The 21,790-nt window shown below is 41.6% G+C and overlaps 1 protein-coding gene across 2 annotated transcripts in view; it reads right to left on the reverse strand.

Moving 5' to 3' along the window:
- The window catches only part of LOC124550988, a 276,903-nt gene that overhangs the window by 175,260 nt on the left and 79,853 nt on the right, over positions 1–21,790 (reverse strand). For both annotated transcript variants that reach the window (XM_047125816.1, XM_047125815.1), the window contains one exon: positions 19,496–19,555. In XM_047125816.1, coding sequence (XP_046981772.1) covers positions 19,496–19,555 — 60 coding nt within the window. The remainder of the gene's footprint in view (positions 1–19,495; positions 19,556–21,790) is intronic.

A 21,790-nucleotide genomic window follows, 5' to 3' on the forward strand; every position in this document is an offset into this window, starting at 1 on the left:
CTGGACCGAGACTCGAACTCAGAACCTTTGTAGATATAGATTGCTGCTACAGTAATGAGCCAAAAATTATGCACAACTGGTAAACAGCATTTTGGTTCACCTTTGAAAAGAAATACTCTCCATGTCAGGCATTGCTAGGTTCCTTCAGGTATATGGCATCTGATGTCTACGCACACGTTATACAATTCCTGTCAGTGACAGGCCGGTGGTTTGGGAACATGGACAGCATTATGCATCCGACTGGGTGGTATGTTCACAATGATCCACATTATAATTCCAAAGATCCTGTAGTGGCTCATCCCATTCCTTGAATGAGAGGTATCAAGTCTTTAAATACATATGTCACAGAAAAGATGTTTTAAATTGTAGGTGCTGGAATCAGAGCTAACAATCCCGTGACTGTAGAGAAGTGGGTAGCGGGCACCGTGCAAGAAAGAGCTCCCTGAAAGCCTAGAATGAAATGTCAAAGATAATAAATGTATTGTAATTGTTAATTATCAAGTTGAATATAAGTTTTGTTATGTACATAGTACAGAGAGGTAGTATACAAGTTGGTAGCTGTCCTCATTTATTATGTACTGAGTAGTAATTTTGAAGATAATATAATTGTCTGATCTGGCCTTGTAACGTCAACCAAAAGGGCCTTCCTGTGCTGGTACTGTGAATGGCTGAAAGCAAAGGAAACTACAGCCGTAATTTCTCCCAAGGGCATGCAACTCTATTGTATGGTTAAATGATGATGGTATCCTCTTGGGTAAAATATTGTGGAGGTAAAATAGTCTCCCATTTGGATCTCCGGGCAGGGACTACTCAGGACGACATCATCATCAGAAGAAAAAAAACTGGCGTACTATGGATCGGAGCATGGAATGTCAGATCCCTTCATCGGGCAAGTAGATTAGAAAATTTAATAAGGGAAATGGATAGGTTAAAGTCAGATATAACAGGAATTAGTGAAGTTTGGTGGCAGGAGGAACAGGAGACTTCTGGTCAGGTGAATACAGGGTTATAAATACAAAGTCAGATAGGGGTAACACAGGAGTAGGTAAAAAAAAAAAAAAAAAAAAAAAAAAAAAAAAAAAAAAAAAAAAAAAAAAAAAAAGAAACGCTAACGCTGGTAAGCTACCATGATGGTGGTTTGAAAAGTCCCAGAACGGAACAGACAAATGTACTTACATCACTGAAACATTTTAATTTTGCAATGTAGTCTCCTTGTAGATTAATGAACTTGGTCCAACGATGTTCCAGTGCCTTGATCCCATCTTCAAAATGAGTTTCCTACAGGCCTGCAAAACGGTTGTCAACTCCGGCTATCAATTCTTTGTTTGAAGAGAATCTTCATCCACCAAGAAAAATTTTCAGTTTTGGGAGTCTGACAGAACCATATCAAGTGAATAAGATGGGTGCAGCAACAATTCATATATTAGTTCATGTAATTTTGCCACGGCAATGGCACGTGTGCGTGTGTACATTGTCTTAATGGAAGATGACTATCTTCCTTGCTGAACCTGGCCTTTTTTCGCATTATCTTTTATTGCAATTTGTGTAGGAGGTTAGCACAGTATTCCCCATGGATTGTTTGCCCAGTACAGAGATAATCTACAAGCAGAATCCCCTTCGCATCCCAGAACACTGATGCCAGGACCTTTCCCGCTGAAGAAATTGTCTTTGCCTTCTTTGATGGAGGAGAGTCAACATGTTTCCACTGCTTTGACTGTTGTTTTGTCTCTGGGAAATAGTAGTGTACCCAAGTTTCATCTGTGGTCACAAACTGGCGAAAAAAAGTCTTGTTTGTTTTTCCTAAAACGGGGCCAAACATTGTTCCGATGTGTCCATTCTCATGCGTTTTGATCCAGCGTCAAGAGTCGCGGCACCCATCTTGCAGATAATTTTTACATTTCTAATTATTTGGTTAAAATGTGATATATCCTTTCAGATGACATCTGGCAAGTGTGAGCAATTTCACACACTTTCAGTCAGCGATCCTCCATGACCATTTCGTGCACTTTTGCAATGATTTCTGGAGTAATGACACATCTTGGCTGACCAGAGCATGGATCATCGTCTAAGCTCTCCTAACCAAATTTAAATTCATTTGTCCACTTGGCAACAGTTGAATATGAAGAAGCAGAGTCCCGCAGTGTATTCTGGAAATTGGCATGAATGTCCTTTGCTTTCATACCTTTCTTGACTAGGTGCTTATTCACTGCTCGAATCTCTATTTTTTCCATCTCTGCAAATCACTATATGGAAACAACAACAGAGTCACGTCATCGCCACAGCTCTCTTCCCAGAGCACTGACGTGGCATGTGTTTACAGGCAACAGTCCAATGAATATCACATGAACAGGGGTTGCACTAGTGCTGACCTCTGAAGGTGATTCTGATAACTTTTCAAACCAGCCTCATATGAACAGCATAGTGAACACATTATTGTAGCCAAGATTGACACGAAGCTCACACCCACCACAGTAGTACAAGTTTATATGCCAACTAGCTCCACAGATGAGGAGGAGATTGAGGAAATGTATGGTGAGATAAAAGAAATTATTCAGATAGTAAAGGGAGCTGAAAATTTAATAGTCATAGGGAACTGGAACTTGATATTAGGAAAAGGAAGAGAAGGAAAAGTAGTATGTGAATATGGACAGGGGGAAAGGAATGAAAGAGGAAGCCACCTGGTAGAATTTTGCACAGAGCAAAATTTAACCACAGGTAACATTTGGTTGAAGAATCATGAGAGACACCGGAAGGTTTCAGATTGATGATGTAATGGTTAGACAGTGATTTAGGAACCAGATTTTAAATTGTAAGACATATCCATCACAATTTACTGATTATGAACTGCAGATTAAAACTGAAGGAACTGCAAAAAGGCAGGAATTTAAGGAGACGATGGGGCCTGGATAAACTGAGGGCTTCAGAAGGAACGTTAGGGAATGATTGAGAAGAAGGAAGTCAGTAGAAGAAGAATGGGTAGCTTTGCAAGATGAAACAATGAAGTCTACAGAGGATCAAGTACATAAGAAGATTAGGGCTAAACGAAATTCTTGGGTAACAAAGAGATATTGAATTGAATCAATGAAAGGAGAAACTATAAAAATACAATAAATGAAGCAGGCAAAAAGGAATACAAATGCCTAAAAAATGAGATGACAGGTAGTTCATAATGGCTAAGCAGGAATGGCCAGAGGACTAATGTAATGATTTAGAACTATATATCACTAGTGGTAAGACAGAAACTGCCTAAAGGAAAATTAAAGAGACCTTTGGAGAAAAGAGAACCACCTGTATGAATAGCAAGGGCTCAGATAGAAAACCAGTCCTAAGCAAAGAAGGAAAGCACAAAGGTGGAAAGAGTAAAGAGAGAGACAAGGCAAATGCACTTGAGGACAGTGTTACGGAAATGAAGAGGATGTAGAGAAAGGTGAGAAGGGAGATGTGGTACTGCACGAAGAATTTGACAAGCACTGAAAGATCTGAGTTGAAACAAGGCCCTGGGAGTCAACAACATCCTGTTAGGGCTACTGATAACCTTGCATCTCTTCCATATGGTGAGAAAGATGTACTGCACAGTACAACACAATAACAATCCCAGTTCCAAAGAAAGCAGGTGTTGACAGGTGTGAAAATTACCGAACTATCAGTTTAATACGTCACGGCTGCAAAATACAAACAATGATCATTTACAGAAGAATGGAAAAACTCGTAGAAGCCGACATCAGAGAAGATCAGTTTGGATCCCGGAGAAATATAGGAACACACGAAGCAATACTGACCCTACGACTTATCTTAAAACAAAGGTTAATGAAAGGCATACCTATGTTTATAGCATTTGCGGTCTTAGAAAAAGCTATTGACAATGTTGACTGGAATACTCTCTTTCAAATTCTAAAGGTGGCAGGAGTAAAATACAGGGAGCAAAAGGCTATATACAATTTGTACAGAAACAAGAGGGCAATTACAAGAATCAAGGGACACGAACAGGAAGCAGAGGTTGAGAAGGGAGTGAGATAGGGCTGTAGCCTATCTCCAATGCTATTCAATCTGTATATTGAGCAAGGGGGGGGGGGGGGGGAGAGGGGGGGGGGGTGAAGTAGGATTAAATGGATTAAATGCCGTGGAGAAGAAACAAAAACTTTCAGGTTTGCCAATGACATTGTAATTCTGTCAGAGACAGCAGAGAACCTGGAAGAGCAGTTGAACGGAATGGACAGGTCGTGAAAGGAGAATATAAGATGAACATCAACAACAGACAAAAGAAAAATTCGGAGTAGGTATTAAAATCCATGGAGAAGAAATAAAAACTTTGAGGTTTGCCGATGACATTGTAATTATGTCAGAGACAGAAAAGGACTTGGAAGAGCAGTTGAACAAAATGGACAGTGTCTTGAAGGGAGGATATAAGATGAAGATCAACAAAAGCAAAACGAGAATAATGGAATGTAGTCGAATTAAGTCTGGCGATGCTGAGGGAATTAGATTAGGAAATGAGACATTTAAAGTGGCAAATGAGTTTTGCTATTTGGGAAGCAAAATAGCTGATGATGGTCGAGGTAAGGAGGATATAAAATGCAGACTGGCAATGGCAAGAAAAGCATTTCTGAAGAAGGGAAATTTGTTAACATCAAGTATAGATTTAAGTACCAGGAAGTCCTTTCTGAAAGGATTTGTATGGAGTGAAGCCATGTATGGAACTGGAACCTGGACGATAAATAGTTTAGACAAGAAGAGAAGAAAAGCTTTTGAAATGTGGTGCTACAGAAGAATGCTGAAGATTAGATGGGCAGATCACATAACTAACAAGGAGGTACTGAATAGAATTGGGAGAAAAGAAATTTGTGGTACAACCTGACCAGAAGAAGGAATCAGTTGGTAGGACACATTCTGAGACATCGAGGGATCACCAATTTTGTACTGGAGGGAAGCGCATGGGGTAAAAATCATATATGGAAACCAAGAGATAAATGCAGTAAGCACATTCAGAGGGATGTAGGTTGCAGCAGTTACTCGGAGATGAAGAGTCTTGCACAGGATACAGTAGCATGGAGAGCTGTATCAAACCAGTGTTTGGACTGAAGATGACGACGACAACAACAACAACAACAACAACGGGACAAGTTAATTTTCAGCAGCTTATCTGCAGCCTGTATGGAGCCCAATTCTGAGGAAGAAGCCACCAATTCAGGGCACAGACTACCTGGATCCCGATTAATAATACTTAACGGTGATCGAATATTCACTAAGCAGCATTCATTGTATGTAAAATGAGGTTTCAGATGGCAACTTATTTAAGTGTTTTGTGCATGAGATGAAGTGTAACAAACCACCACGCAGCCCAAGCCAGCTTGGAACACTTCAATCCTTGACACGTAGCAATCGTAGTTGATGATGTATGGAGTCAACATGGGAACACACAGAGGTCATTTTCTGCACAGCCCCACATTCGACAACATGTGCTGAATGATAAGCTCTCAAACACCAGTATGGTACTCCACTGTCAGATCGGCCACAGCTCACCAGTTATACAGCTTCATGAAGCGGACAAACCTTCAACCGACATCTCCTGTAATAAGGCGTGGACATCCAACGTGTTCTTGTCTACTTGTGGCTTCACTGCCATTCCAGTGATGCTCACAACAGCAGCACATGAACAGCTAACTGTCTTCACCATTTCAGAGGTGCTTGTTCCAGGTACTGGATCATAATTATTGCTCTTTGTTGAAGACACTTATGTCAGTATAATTCCCAATTTTGGCCTCGTACCATCACTAGATTAATTTTCAATTTGTCTCTTCTATATTGACTGATCTGGCCTTGTAACACTAACCAAAACGGCCTTGCTGTGCTGGTACTGTGAACGGCTGCAAGCAAGGGGAAACTACAGCCGTAATTTTTCCCGAGGGCATGCAGCTTTACTATATGGTTAAATGATGATGGCGTCCTCTTGGGTAAAATATTCCGGAGGTAAAATAGTCCCCCATTCGGATCTCCAGGCGGGGACTACTCAAGAGGACGTCATTATCAGGAGAAAGAAAACTGGCGTTCTACGGATCGGAGCGTGGAATGTCAGATCCCTTAATCGGGCAGGTGGGTTAGAAAATTTAAAAAGGGAAATGGATGGGTTAAAGTTTGATATAGTGGGAATTAGTGAAGTTCGGTGGCAGGAGGAACAAGACTTTTGGTCAGGTGAATACAGGGCTATAAATACAAAATCAAATAGGGGTAATGCAGGAGTAGGTTTAATAACAAATAAAAAAATAGGAGTGAGGGTAACCTACTAGAAACAGCATAGTGAGCACATTATTGTGGCCAAGATAGACACGAAGCCCATGCCTACTACAGTACTACAAGTTTATATGCCAACCAGCTCTGCAGACGAAGAAGAAATTGATGAAATGTATGATGAGTTAAAAGAAATTATTCAGGTAGTGAAGGGAGACGAAAATTTAATAGTCATGGGTGACTGAGATTCGAGAGTAGGAAAAGGGCGAAAAGGAAACATAGTAGGTGAATATGGATTGGGGCTAAGAAATGAATAGGGGCGCCGCCTGGTAAAGTTTTGCGCAGAGCATAAATTAATCGTATCTAACACTTGGTTCAAGAATCATGAAAGAAGGTTGTATACATGGAAGAATCCTGGAGATACTAGAATGTATCAGATAGATTATACAATGGTAAGACAGAGATTTAGCAACCAGGTTTTAAATTGTAACACATTTCCAGGGGCAGATATGGACTCTGACCACAATCTATTGGTTATGAACTGTATATTAAAACCGAAGAAATTGCAAAACGGTGGGAATTTAAGGAGATGGGACCTGGATAAACTGAAAGAACCAGAGGTTGTAGAGAGTTTCAGAGAGAGCATAAGGGAACAATTGACAGGAATGGGGGAAAGAAATACAGTAGAAGAAGAATGGGTAGCTCTGAGGGATGAAGTAGTGAAGGAGCAAACGATCAAGTAGGTAAAAAGATGAGGGCCAGTAGAAATTCTTGGGTAACAGACGAAATACTGAATTTAATTGATGAAAGGAGAAAATATAAAAATGCAGTAAATGAAGCATGCAAAAAGGAATACAAAGGTCTCAAAAATGAGATCGACAGGAAGTGCAAAATGGCTAAGCAGGGATGGCCAGAGAACAAATGTAAGGCTGTAGAGGCTTATCTCACTAGGGGTAACATACATACTGCCTATAGAAAAATTAAAGAGACCTTTCTTGTATGAATATCAAGAGCTCAGATGGAAACCCAGTTCTAAGCAAAGAAGGGAAAGCAGTAAGGTGGAAGAAGTATATAGAGGGTCTATACAGGGGCGATGTTCTTGAGGATAATATTATGGAAATGCAAGAGGATGTAGATGAAGATGAAATGGGAGATACGATACTGCGTGAAGAGTTTGATAGAACACTGAAAGACATGAGTCAAAACAAGGCCCCGGGAGTAGCCAACATTCCATTACAACTACTGACGGCCTTGGGAGAGCCAGTCCTGACAAAACTCTACCATCTGGTGAGCAAGATGTTTGAGACAGGTGAAATACCCTCAGACTTCAAGAAGAATATAATAATTCCAATTCCAAAGAAAGCAGGTGTTGACAAATGTGAAAATTACCGAACTATCAGTTTAATAAGTCACAGCTGCAAAATACTAACATGAATTCTTTACAGATGAATGGAAAAACTGGTAGAAGCTGACCTTGGGGAAGATCAGTTTGGATTCTGTAGAAATATCGGAACACGTGAGGCAATACCGACCTTACGACTTATCTTAGAAGAAAGATTAAGGAAAGGCAAACCTACATTTGTAGCTTTTGTAGACTTAAGGGAGCTTTTGACTGGAATACTCTCTTTAAAATTCTAAAGGTGGCAGAGGCAAAATACAGGGAGCGAAAGGCTATTTACAATTTGTACAGAAACCAGATGGCAGTTACAAGAGTCGAGGGGCATGAAAGGGAAGCAGTGGTTGGGAAGGGAGTGAGACAGGGTTGTAGCCTCTCCCCGATGTTATTCAATCTGTATATTGAGCAAGCAGTAATGGAAACAAAAGAAAAATTTGGAGTAGGTATTAAAATCCATGGATAAAAAATAAAAACTTTGAAGTTCACCGATGACATTGTAATTCTATCAGAGACAGAAAAGGACTTGGAAGAGCAGTTGAACAAAATGGACAGTGTCTTAAAAGGAGGATATAAGATGAACATCAACAAAAGCAAAACGAGGATAATGAAATGTAGTGGAATTTAGTCGGGTGATGCTGAGGGAATTAGATCAGGAAATGAGACACTTAAAGTAGTAAAGGAGGTTTACTATTTCGAGAGTAAAATAACTGATGATGTTCGAAGCAGTGAGGATATAAAATGTAGACTGGCAATGGCAAGGAAAGCGTTGCTGAAGAAGAGAAATTTGTTAACATCGAGCGTAGATTTAAGTGTCAGGAGGTCATTTCTGAAAGTATTTGTATAGAGTGCAGCCATATATGGAAGTAAAACATGGATGATAAATAGTTTGGACAAGAAGAGAATATAAGCTTTCGAAATGTGGTGCTACAGAAGAATGCTGAAGATTAGATGGGTAGATCACATAACTAATGATGAAGTATTGAATAGAATTGGGGAGAAGAGGAGTTTGTGGCACAACTTGACAAAAAGAAGGGATCGGTTAGCAGGACAGAGGCATCAAGGGATCACAAATTTAGCATTGGAGGGCAGCGTGGAGGGTAAAGATCGTAGAGGGAGACCAAGAGATGAATACACTAAACAGATTCAGAAGGATGTAGATTGCAGTAAGTACTGGGAGATGAAGAAGCTTGCACAGGATAGGGTAGCATGGAGAGCTGCATCAAACCAGTCTCAGATCACAACACCAACACCACCCACAATGCCTCCACGCAGCATTCTATCTCACAATGGGCAGTGGTCACAACGTAGCAGTTTATCAGTGTGTTTTACTATTATCACTGTTGTATCCATTACTAAATGTAGTGGTATTTAAGACCATTAAAGAAAAGTGTCAAATGTATTGAGAAGTGTTATACTCATCAAAACAAGAACAGTAAGCCCAATAAACATGGGCCCAGAAAGACACAGTCCCTGAAATATGTGTCAACAATGTGATTTGATATCATTCAGTATCACAATACTCAAAGCACACTAACTCTGAATCTTCGGCAGCCTGTATCTAGCTGTGTGGTTCCAGTTGTGTTTAAATCTCAGTCATATTACTGTGTGTTACAGTACAATAAATTACTTGCAGTTCTGGGTACATATTCTTACTTACACCGATGACATATTTTTGTGTATATTGTTATTGTGGTGTTTGTACATACAAAAGGCTCAGTTCATAATTTTTTTTCTTCTCCACCACAGGAATGGAGGGCTGCTATGTGACAAGTGATATGGAAGATCAATTTCTACACCAACGCTACTGGGTGGACACTGCAGGACTCCCTTTGATAGGTCAGGGATGCACTACACAAAGGAAGCAACTACTCAGACAGGCCTGTACTTAGGGACGGGCTAGCCAGTAATTTGATGTACACTTATGAAAATTCGCCAACTGACACACAGACAGTGAAATCAGATGGCATACAGAGTAAAGACACTTTGACTGTTAAAATTTTATCAGTAAATAGTCTAAGTATGCCCACCAAAGTTTTCAAATTCATAGCTCGCAAGGAAATTTGTTGAATCAAATTATTCTCAGGATCAAGAGGTGGCTTAAACTCAAATTAGAATGCTCTGACATATTTAGCAAGTAATGAAATGTATATTGGAAAGAGAGACTAGATGCCAAAGGAGATGGGTGGTCATTGCCATCAACAAAAATATTGTCTCTACTGAGCTCAAATTTGTGCAACAGTGAAGTTATCTGGTCACATATAACAGGTGTAGGTGAAACCAAGTGAACTGTTAGACGTTTTTACAGGCAATCAGATTACACTATGACAGTTTTAGAGTCTTTCACAGCAAGTCTACGCTCAGTAGCACAGAATTCCCACATCATGCAATTTTAGTTGGAGGCGACTTTAATCTACTGAGTATAGACTGGGACGTCTATGAATTCATTGCAGGGTTACGGACAAGCAGTCCTGCGAAGTAGTTGTGAACATATTTTCCAAAACCTGCCTTGAGCAGCTAATTCGATAGCCCACAGGCAATGGAAATATTTTAGACATTGTAGCTAGAAAGAGGCCTGACCTCATTGACAGTGTCAGTACAGAGACTGTGATTAGTGATCATGATGTTATCACAGTAATGATGACCACTACAATAAATATATGTCCATGAATGCAGCTGAGAGAGTATTTTTGCTAGAAAGAGCAGGTAAGCAATTGTTAGCATTCCACTTATACAATGAATGGAAGGTCATTTAGCTCCAGTATGATGGGCCCAGAGAAATTACTGGTAAAATTTAAATGGGATGTGAATCAAACTCTGGTGACGTATGTGCCATTTAAGTGGATTAAGGATGCAAGACACCCACCACAGTTTAATAAAAAATTTGGGAAATGCTGAGGAAGCAAAGGCTTTTGAGTAATCGGTTCAAAGGAGAATGAGCAAATGATGATAGACAAAAGCCAGTAGAGAATTGTGCTTCCCAAAAAAATTGAGGCATGAAGGATATGGCAACTACCATCATCATAACTTAATAAAAGATCTTGCCAAGAACCCAAGAAAATTCTGACCCTACAGAAAATTGCTAAGTGGATCAGAGGCTCGCATCCAGTCACTCTTTGACCAGTTTGGTATGTCAGTAGAAGACGGAAAAAGGAAAGCTGAAATTTTAAATTTCATGTTTAAGACATCATTCACACAGGAGGATCATACAAACATACAACTGTTTGACCATCACACAGATCCCCATATGAAGGACGCACTAAAAGGCATCCCTGGCATAGAGAAGCCAGAGCAAGAATTGATAACTAATAAGTAGAAATGTCCGGGTGGAATCTCAAACCACTTTTATGTAGGCTACTCTACAGCACTGGCCTGTTACTTACTTTGCATTTGTCACGAATCTCTCGCCAATCGCAATACCCCAAGCAGCTAGAAAAAGTGTAGGTGACTCCCATATATAACAGGATACAGGGAAGGACCCAGAAGATCATAGACCAATATCATTAACATTGGTTTGCAGCAGAATTCTTTAGCGTATTCTAAGACGTAGACAGAAAAGCAATAAGAATAGAATGAGCATACACTCCTGGAAATGGAAAAAAGAACACATTGACACCGGTGTGTCAGACCCACCATACTTGCTCCGGACACTGCGAGAGGGCTGTACAAGCAATGATCACACGCACGGCACAGCGGACACACCAGGAACCGCGGTGTTGGCCGTCGAATGGCGCTAGCTGCGCAGCATTTGTGCACCGCCGCTGTCAGTGTCAGCCAGTTTGCCGTGGCATACGGAGCTCCATCGCAGTCTTTAACACTGGTAGCATGCCGCGACAGTGTGGACGTGAACCGTATGTGCAGTTGACGGACTTTGAGCGAGGGCGTATAGTGGGCATGCGGGAGGCCGGGTGGACGTACCGCCGAATTGCTCAACACGTGGGGCGTGAGGTCTCCACAGTACATCGATGTTGTCGCCAGTGGTCGGCGGAAGGTGCACGTGCCCGTCGACCTGGGACCGGACCGCAGCGACGCACGGATGCACGCCAAGACCGTAGGATCCTACGCAGTGCCGTAGGGGACAGCACCGCCACTTCCCAGCAAATTAGGGACACTGTTGCTCCTGGGGCATCGGCGAGGACCATTCGCAACCGTCTCCATGAAGCTGGGCTACGGTCCCACACACCGTTAGGCCGTCTTCCGCTCACGCCCCAACATCGTGCAGCCCGCCTCCAGTGGTGTCGCGACAGGTGTGAATGGAGGGACGAATGGAGACGTGTCGTCTTCAGCGATGAGAGTCGCTTCTGCCTTGGTGCCAATGATGGTCGTATGCGTGTTTGGCGCCGTGCAGGTGAGCGCCACAATCAGGACTGCATATGACCGAGGCACACAGGGCCAACACCCGGCATCATGGTGTGGGGAGCGATCTCCTACACTGGCCGTACACCACTGGTGATCGTCGAGGGGACACTGAATAGTGCACGGTACATCCAAACCGTCATCGAACCCATCGTTCTACCATTCCTAGACCGGCAAGGCAACTTGCTGTTCCAACAGGACAATGCACGTCCGCATGTATCCCGTGCCACCCAACGTGCTCTAGAAGGTGTAAGTCAACTACCCTGGCCAGCAAGATCTCCGGATCTGTCCCCCATTGAGCATGTTTGGGACTGGATGAAGCGTCGTCTCACGCGGTCTGCACGTCCAGCACGAACGCTGGTCCAACTGAGGCGCCAGGTGGAAATGGCATGGAAAGCCGTTCCACAGGACTACATCCAGCATCTCTACGATCGTCTCCATGGGAGAATAGCAGCCTGCATTGCTGCGAAAGGTGGATATACACTGTACTAGTGCCGACATTGTGCATGCTCTGTTGCCTGTGTCTATGTGCCTGTGGTTCTGTCAGTGTGATCATGTGATGTATCTGACCCCAGGAATGTGTCAATAAAGTTTCCCCTTCCTGGGACAATGAATTCACGGTGTTCTTATTTCAATTTCCAGGAGTGTAGAAGGGAAGACAAATTGTCAAATATGGGTCATTTGTAAAGAAGACCAAATATACACTACTAGTGCAATCCAGTCTTGAGTATTGATAAAGTATTTGGAATCCTCACCAGGTCAGATTAAAGGAAGACATCAAAGCAACTCAGAGGCAGGTTGCTGTTACCAGTAGATTCGATCGACACACAAGTAAGCTATTACGAAGATGTCATGAAATTCATATTCAGTAAATATTCCGGAATAATAACATTCTACAATAATATTACAAAAAATGGCTCTGGAACTCAAATGAGAAAACCAGGAAGAAAGGCTACAATCTTTTCGAGGAATGCTACTGAGAAAGTATAGAGAATAGGTATTTGAAGATTAGTGCAGAATGATTCTGCTGCTGCCAACAAACACTACTGGCCATTAAAATTGGTACACCACAAAGATGACACGCTACTGACGCGAAATTTAACCGACAGGAAAAAGATGCTGTGATATGCAAATGATTAGCTTTTCAGAGCATTTACACAAGGTTGGCGCTGGTGGCGACATATACAATGTGCTGACATGAGGAATGTTTCCAACCGATTTCTCATACACAAACAGCAGTTGACCGGCATTGCCTGGTGAAATGTTGTTGTGATGCCTTGTGCAAGGAGGAGAAATGCATACCATCACGTTTCCAACATTGAAAAAGGTCGGATTGTAGCCTATCGCGATTGCGGTTTATCGTATCGCGACATTGCTGCTCACGTTGGTCGAGATCCAATGACTGTTAGCAGAATATGGAATCGGTGGGTTCAGGAGGGTATACGGAATACTGTGCTGGATTTCAACGACATCCTATCACTGGCAGTTGAGATGACAGGCATCTTATCCACATGGCTGTAACGGATCGTGCAGCCACGTCTCGATCCCTGAGTCAACAGATGGGGACGTTTGCAAGACAACAACCATCTGCACGAACAGTTTGACGACGTTTGCAGCAGCATGGACTATCAGCTCAGAGACCATGGCTGCGGTAAGCCTTGATGCTGCATCACAGACAGGAACGGGTGCGATGGTGTACTCAACGACAAACCTGGCATATCACCCAGTGTGAGGGTATAGGGTACCATTGGTTACACGTCTCTGTCACCTCTTGTTTGCACTGATGGCACTTTGAACAGTGGAGGTTACATTTCAGATGTGTTACGACCCGTGGCTCTAACCTTCATTCGATCCCTGCAAAACCCTACATTTCAGCAGGATAATGCACGACCGGATGTTGCAGGTCCTGTACTGGCCTTTCTGGATACAGAAAATGTTCGACTGCTGCCCTGGCCAGCACATTCTCCATATCTCTCACTAACTGAAAAGTCTGGTCAATGGTTGCCGAGCAACTGGCTCATCACAATACGCCAGTCACTACTCCTGATGAACTGTGGTATCGTGTTGAAGCTGCATGGGGAGTGGTACCTGTACACGCCATCCAAGCTCTGTTTGACTCAATGCACAGGCGTATCAAGACCGTTATTATGGCTAGAGGTGGTTGTTCGGGGTACTGATTTCTCAGGATCTATGCACCCAAATTGCGTGAAAATGTAATCACATGTCAGTTCTAGTATAATATATTTGTCCAATGAATACCCATTTATCATCTGCATATCTTCTTGGTGTAGCAATTTTAATGGCCAGTAGTGTACATTTAACACATAAGAGAAATTAGGGCTCATACAGAGGCATACAGTAAGGTTGTTTCTTCCTTACTCTATTTGCAAGTGGAACAGGAAAGGAAATGGCTATCTGCAGTACAAGGTACCCCAGCCACACACTGTAAGGTTGGTTGCAGAGTATGTACATACAGGGTGGGCAAGAAGTCTCCATACGCCCTAGTATCAAGTGCTAATCGAGTTGATTTGTTTTAACACAGATACATACCGGGTGATCAGAAAGTCAGTATAAATTTGAAAACTGAATAAATCATGGAATAATGTAGATACAGAGGTACAAATTGACACACACGCTTGGAATTACATAGGGTTTTATTAGAACCAAACAAATACAAACGTTCAAAAAATTTCCGACAGATGACACTTCATCTGATCAGAATAGGAATAATTAGCATAACAAAGAAAGATAAAGCAAAGATGATGTCCTTTACAGGAAATGCTCAATATGTCCACCATCACTCCTCAACAATAGCTGTAGTCGAGGAATAATGTTGTGAATAACACTGTAAAGCATGTCCGGAGTTATGGTGAGGCATTGGCGTCGGATGTTGTCTTTTAGCATCCCTAGAGATATCAGTCGATCACGATACACTCGCGACTTCAGGTAATTCCAAAGCCAATAGTCGCATGGACTGAGATCTGGGGACCTGGGAGGCCAAGCACGACGAAAGTGGCGGCTGAGCTCACGATCATCACCAAATGACGCACGCAAGACATCTTTCACGCGTCTAGCAATACTTTGTTTTTTTTGTGAGGTTCTAATAAAACCCCATGTCATTCCAAGCATGTGTGTCAATTTTTACCTCTCTATCTACATTATTCTGTGGTTTATTAAGTTCTCAAATTTATACTGACTTTTTGATCACCCGGTACTTATGTAATAAGTGTCCAACATATCGGTACATTCCCCATCATGCGTTACACTCATTTCCATATGCATCTGTTTTTCCTGACGCATTTTTGAACTTGTACAGTGTTATAGTGCGAAAACACATCCTCAACAGCCATGCACAGTTCATTTGTAGCATAATGTTGTGCTGATGCATGTGCCTTAACAACTTTCCATGTGTTCCTAGGAGTGATGAGTTCAGGACTTCTTTGTGGCCATTTCAAGGGAGCTGGTGTTGCTGATGAACCACAACCCACGCACCATCCTGGAAAGTGCTCATTTAGGAAGTAACACATTTCAAGTGTGTAGTGAGGAGGCACTCCATCTTGATGCAACCACATGCATTCTGTGAGGTCCCTTTACTGAAGCTGAGCCCACCCGTTTGGCCATGTGGTCTAACGCAAGGAGCTCCTGGTCCCCGGCACGAATCCGCCTGGCGGATTTCTGTCGAGGTCCGGTGAACCGGCCAGTCTGTGGATGGTTTTTAGGCAGTTTTCCATATGCCTCAGCAAATGCGGGCTGGTTCCCCTTATTCCACCTTAGTAACACTATGTCGGTGATTGCTGTGCAAACAAGTTCTCCATGTACACATACACCACCATTACTCTACCATGTAAACATAGGGGTTACACTCGTCTGGTGTGAGACGTTCCCTGGGTGCGCGTTTAGTTCATAGTGCTGTGTAATATGGGGAAAAAAACCGCAAATTGGCATTCATAAGAAGAAGAACAACACCAAAAATGCAACAGGAGCATAATATGTAAGAAATTGTCCATGTAACCTGCCACTGATGATGCCTTGCAGAAAATAAAGGCGAAAGCGTATTGCACTAAAACTGTGTTTTATTCACTTGCTGTCAGACGGTCCATAAGTAAAAATTATCAATATACCGTAAAAGTAACAATACTAATCTGTCCCACCCAGTAGATGCAGATGATGTTTTTCTAAAATTCAGCAAGAATGAGCAGCCTTCAAGCCTATGGCAATATCAGTGTGTCAGAATACCAACTAATACAAAACTACAGTTTCTTATCACAAGCTCGACACCCAAATTGTAAACAGTGGACAGCCTCTCTCATTTTGCACACCTGAAATGGGGAGATAGGCTCCACATTTAGGGGGATGAAAATCCAGGACATGTATGTGATGATTAGCAGCAATAGAACACATCATTCATTTTATCGTCTGACTGGTACATACATAAACTACTGGCCATTAAAACTGCTACACAACAAAGATGACGTGCTACAGACACGAAATTTAACCAACAGGAAGAAGATGATGTGATATGCAAGTGATTAGCTTTTCAGAGCATTCACAAAAGGTTGGCACCGGTGGCGACACCTACAACGTGCTGAAATGAGGAAAGTTTCCAACCAATATCTCATACACAAACAGCAGTAGACTAGCGTTGCCTGGTGAAATGTTGTTGTGATGCCTCGTGTAAAGAGGAGAAATGAGTACCATCACGTTTCTGACTTCGATAAAGGTCTGATTGTAGCCTATCGTGATTGTGGTTTACCGTATTGCAACATTTCTGCTCGCGTTGGTCGAGGTCCAATGACTGTTAACAGAATATGGAATTAGTGGGTTCAGGAGGGTAATACCGAACACTGTGCTGGATCCAAACGTCCTCCTATCACTAGCAGTCGAGATGACAGGTATCTTATCCGCATGGCTGTAACAGATCGTGCAAGCACGTCTCGATCCCTGAGTCAACAGATGGGGACATTTGCAAGACAACAACCATCTGCATCAACAGTTCGATGATGTTTGCAGCAACATGGACTATGAGTTCGGAGACTGTGGCTGCGGTTACCCTTGTAGCTGCATCACAGACAGGAGCGGCTGCGATGGTGTACTCAACGACGAACCTGGGTGCACGAATGGCAAAACATCAATTTTTCAGATGAATCCAGGTTCTGTTTACAACATCGTGATGGTCACATCCGTGTTTGGCGACATCATGGTGAACACACTTTGGAAGCATGTATTCGTCATCGCCATATTGGCGTATCACCCAGCGTGATGGTATGGGGTGCCATAGGTTACATGTCTCGGTCACCTCTTGTTCGCTTTGACGGTACTTTGAAGAGTGGATGTTACATTTCAGATGTGTTACGATCCATGGGTCTACCCTTCATTTGATCCCTGTGAAACCCTACATTTCAGCAGGATAATGCGCGACCGCATGTTGCAGGTCCTGTACAGGCCTTTCTGGACACAGAAAATGTCCGACTGCTGCCCTGGCCAGTACATTCTCCACATCTCTCACCAATTGAAAACGTCTGGTCAATGGTGACCGAGCAACTGGCTCATCACAATACGTCAGTCACTACTCCTGATGAACTGTGGTATCATGTTGAAGCTGCATGGGGAGCGGTACCTGTACACGCCATCCAAGCTCTGTTTGACTCAATGCCCAGGCGTATCAAGACCGTTATTATGGCTAGAGGTGGTTGTTCTGGGTACTGATTTCTCAGGACCTATGCACCTAAATTGATTGAAAATGTAATCACATGTCAGTTCTAGTATAATATATGTGTCTAATGAATACCTGTTTATCATTTGTATTTCTTCTTGGTGTAGCAATTTTAATGGCCAGTAGTGTAATAAACAATTTTATGATTACAGTTCTATAAAAGACTCTTGCAAATGTGTGGTACAGATTCATTGCTTCCATCCAAACTTTTATTAACTGACAATTTGGGTTTCACAAGAGATGGTGTGTAAAACATCACTTCTTGCCCTGACCTGTTGCTCGCCAGGTGTGTGCTTAAGCCACTATCCAGGCCAAGGTTTCCTTCAGCCTGCAGGTGGTGGGCCAGTCATTCCCTAATCTTCCTAAATTGTTTGTGGTTGGAGTCTGCAATGGTTGGTTTATGGCTTTGCTTTTTCTCATGGCAGTGTTAAAGACAGGCTGTTGAGACAGAGGAAGAAGACATCAGAAGCAACACAAGCCCAGAGTCACTGGCATTTTCCAAAACCCATTGGATAGGGACTTCTGAAGGCCCTGGCAGAAAGTTCTAGTAGTGCCAGCTGGAAAAACCCAATGGAAATGCCTATATTACAGCTCCTGATTCTGATTAACTGAAAGGCCTTAACGCTGCAATAGTTTTCTGCGTGATTGGGAGCTCACTAAACTGAAGAAGTCCAACAGCAGCTCTTGCACAACTGAGATGGCAAGTTGTGGGCCCTGGAGTTGGTAATTTAAAAGAGTCAAAAGTAATTAATCCTCTGTGCTTAGTGAAGTTATTTTGCATATATGGAAAGACTACAAGAATCTGACGTTCTAGAACATGTGCACGAGTGTAGTTTTGTGTACTTTTTTCCTGTTATTCTAGGTAAGTTTTGCCTCTTGGTCAGCATGCAAGTACTTGAAAAGATGAGGCACCTTAAGAGTGTGGAGCCATTAGCTGGCTGGAGGCAGGGTCCACTGAGCTAAGTGGTCTTCTCAAGATTTCATTGAAGGTAATAAATTTCATTTGCTTACATGGACATTTTGGAGTGTGTCTTTGAACCCCATGATGTTTAAATGTATTCTAGTGTTATATTTATGGATGCTACTATTATTTTTAAATTGTGCCTATTTCTTAATACCTAACTGCATAAGAGAGTAAACATATTCCAAGACTGATAATAACACGCATATTCTTTTGAACTGTTGCCTACGTGAAATTTGTGGATGGACACCAATTTTGTGGAATTGTCCCAAAAGATTAGTCCATTTGATTTCAACAAACAGAATTATTCAAAGCAGGCTAATTTTCTAAAGCTCATCTCAGCAAAATCAGCAAATATGCATTGAGCAAATGTGGCTGAACTCAAGCATTTGAGAAGGTCTATAATACATGATTTACAATAACTTCTCACTAACATGCACACACTGGCATTTTGAAAATTAGTTATACATATTTCCTTTCCCACATACTGTATTGTTATTGATGAGAAAACATGTTTCCTTGCACAGAACTGAACCAACTGTATTTTTTCCAAGCAACTTACTGAGAAAGTCTAAATCATACTTTTGAATTTTTCATTTATTGTTCCTCCTGCCTTATCATTCCAGACAAAAAGTGTTCAAAAGAACAGAGGAAGACAGATTAGGAATTAATATTTTACCAATAACAAGATCATTACAGATGAAGAACAGGATGAGAATGAGGTAGGAAATCAAACACATCCTTTTGAAAGGAACCGTCAGGGCATTCTGCCTAGTAAATCATGTTCTGCACAGTGGCTTTCAGAGAATATATATGCATATAATGATAGATATATTTTAGTACTTACCGGAGGTCCTTCTTTAACAATCATGAACTCGATCTCACGAAAAGGTGGTTCATCCTCCTCCTAAATCAAAGGAAATTAGTTAAGTACAGGTGAAACACAGAATACAAGAAGCACAGATAAAACTAGTCTACACATCACAAATTAATACATCAAGACAATTGACTGTGCCAGACCTTGATTTGAACCTGGGTTACCTACAGTTCATGACCTGGTGTCGAAACCATAAGACTGTCTGGAGGTGGATTCTGTTTGGATCATATATAGACATTTTTTCAGATTTCAGTCCGGGACGTGGACAGCGATAATAAATTTTGTTCATTGGGAATTTCCTAGGAACTGATAGTGCCTACCTTACTCTATTCTCAGAGGCACTGAGTTTTGTCTTGAGATCTGGTGGTGTTATATTAGCTAAGTGTTAAAACTAGAAACTGATCATGATTTCAGCATTTCAGTGTCAGTTCGCTTGGTGGTGAATGTGTCCTGAAAATCAAAATATTTGTGGATCCATCACTTTATACTTTGGCTATCTGAACATACCACCAAAGCAAACTCATACTCCCATTGCCAATGATGTTTCCTTGTATGACTTGAGAACACTATGACACAAGATTGTCCATGTGATAAACAATGTGGAAGATTACACAATTGTCCTCCTCCAACACCATTCCCCTACAGCACTATTCCCACTTATACTAGCAAAAAACCTCGTGTAGTGGTGTTTAGAAATCATATGAGTGACGATGAAAGTTTGAATTTGGCTTCAGTTTTCATTGACTGTAGCTCACATCATTCACCTTCACTGTTCTCTTCCCTACTGCTGCATTATTTTCATTTCAGTGCATTTTATTCATTTAACTTACAGAAACATACGTACTGTTCTTGCAATATGAGAAGTGTACAGTATCTGTTGTAGACGTAAGTTTAAATGCATTCAGCCGTTAATCAGTTTCTGACTGACATGTGCTTTTACACGTAAGTGCCATTATGCTGTAGGCAGAGTCAGTGAGAGAGTCAGTGAGAGAGTTGAAGTTTTGGAAATTTGTGAAAAGGTGGCAAGCCACTAAAGATGTACTCACACAGGGCTTGGATAGTCCAGCCGATTAGAGTTGGAGGGGAGGGGGAGGTGGTGTGGACACGAGCATTTGGGCACTTCCTGGGACCTCTTGCTAACTTCTGCATGGCAACTGCAGAATATTGACTACGAAATTGATCTGTATGTTTCCAGTTAAGTGCATTAAAACCTAAGAACCACAGACTGTTTTGACAAGATGAATTCGTTGCACCTTCTAATTTGCCCATATGGCCCAAACTGTGAAAATTGGGGTATCTTTATGATTCATGAAACTTCACAATCACGTGGAAAGCAATGCTGTGGGCAACTGAATACTACAAACAAGATACAAGTGGTGACCAGTACTATAGTGTTGCAGCAGTGAATGGTAGAAGCAATGTATTTGTATCACTTACAGTTTTGGCTTGAAAGTCACTGAATTAATGGAGAATCAATTAATAAACCTCGAAAAATATGTACAGCGATCGACATGGGTTACAACAGCAAAACTATAATGAACTATGCTGAATCTTCATTCTCATTTATTCTACTAGCAATTCTATGTTAATTTTATAAATTATTTAATTATTCATTAATTATCCAACAATAAAGCTGCCTGTTATTCAAACCTGGTAACACCCAGAATAATGTGATAATATAAGACGGCCAGGTATGTCTTCATTATTTTGTCATTTGCATTTTTGTGTATTTTGCAATGTTGTAAGAGTTAGACTTTTTATTTATTTAGTTACACGTCAAGTTCTGCAGGACCAAATTGAGAAGCAAATCATCAAGGTAATGGAATGTGTCACTACGTGAAATTACAACATAAAGGTAATAACAGACAAAAATAAAATGTTTATGAACCGGAAAAAAGTCAAATCATAAGTTGAAGTAAACACAGCAATCAACAATACAACAAGAATCAGCTTAATTTTTCAACTAGCTCGACAGAATAGAGGAAACTCTTCTGTTTCGATTTGAAAACGTGGATTACTGCTAAGATTTTTGAATTCAAGTGGTAGCTTACTGAAAACGGATGCAGCAGTATACTGCACACCTTTCTGCACAAGAGTTAAGGAAGTCCAGTCCAAACGCATGTTTGACTTCTGCCGAGTATTAACTGAGTGAAAGCTGCTTATTCTTGGGAATAAGCTAATATTGTTAACAAGAAATGACAGTAAGGAATATATACACTACTGGCCATTAAAATAGCTACACCACGAAGATGATGTGCTACAGAC

Source organism: Schistocerca americana, chromosome 9 (genome assembly GCF_021461395.2).
Source record: "Schistocerca americana isolate TAMUIC-IGC-003095 chromosome 9, iqSchAmer2.1, whole genome shotgun sequence".
NCBI classification, from domain to species: Eukaryota; Metazoa; Arthropoda; class Insecta; order Orthoptera; family Acrididae; genus Schistocerca; species Schistocerca americana.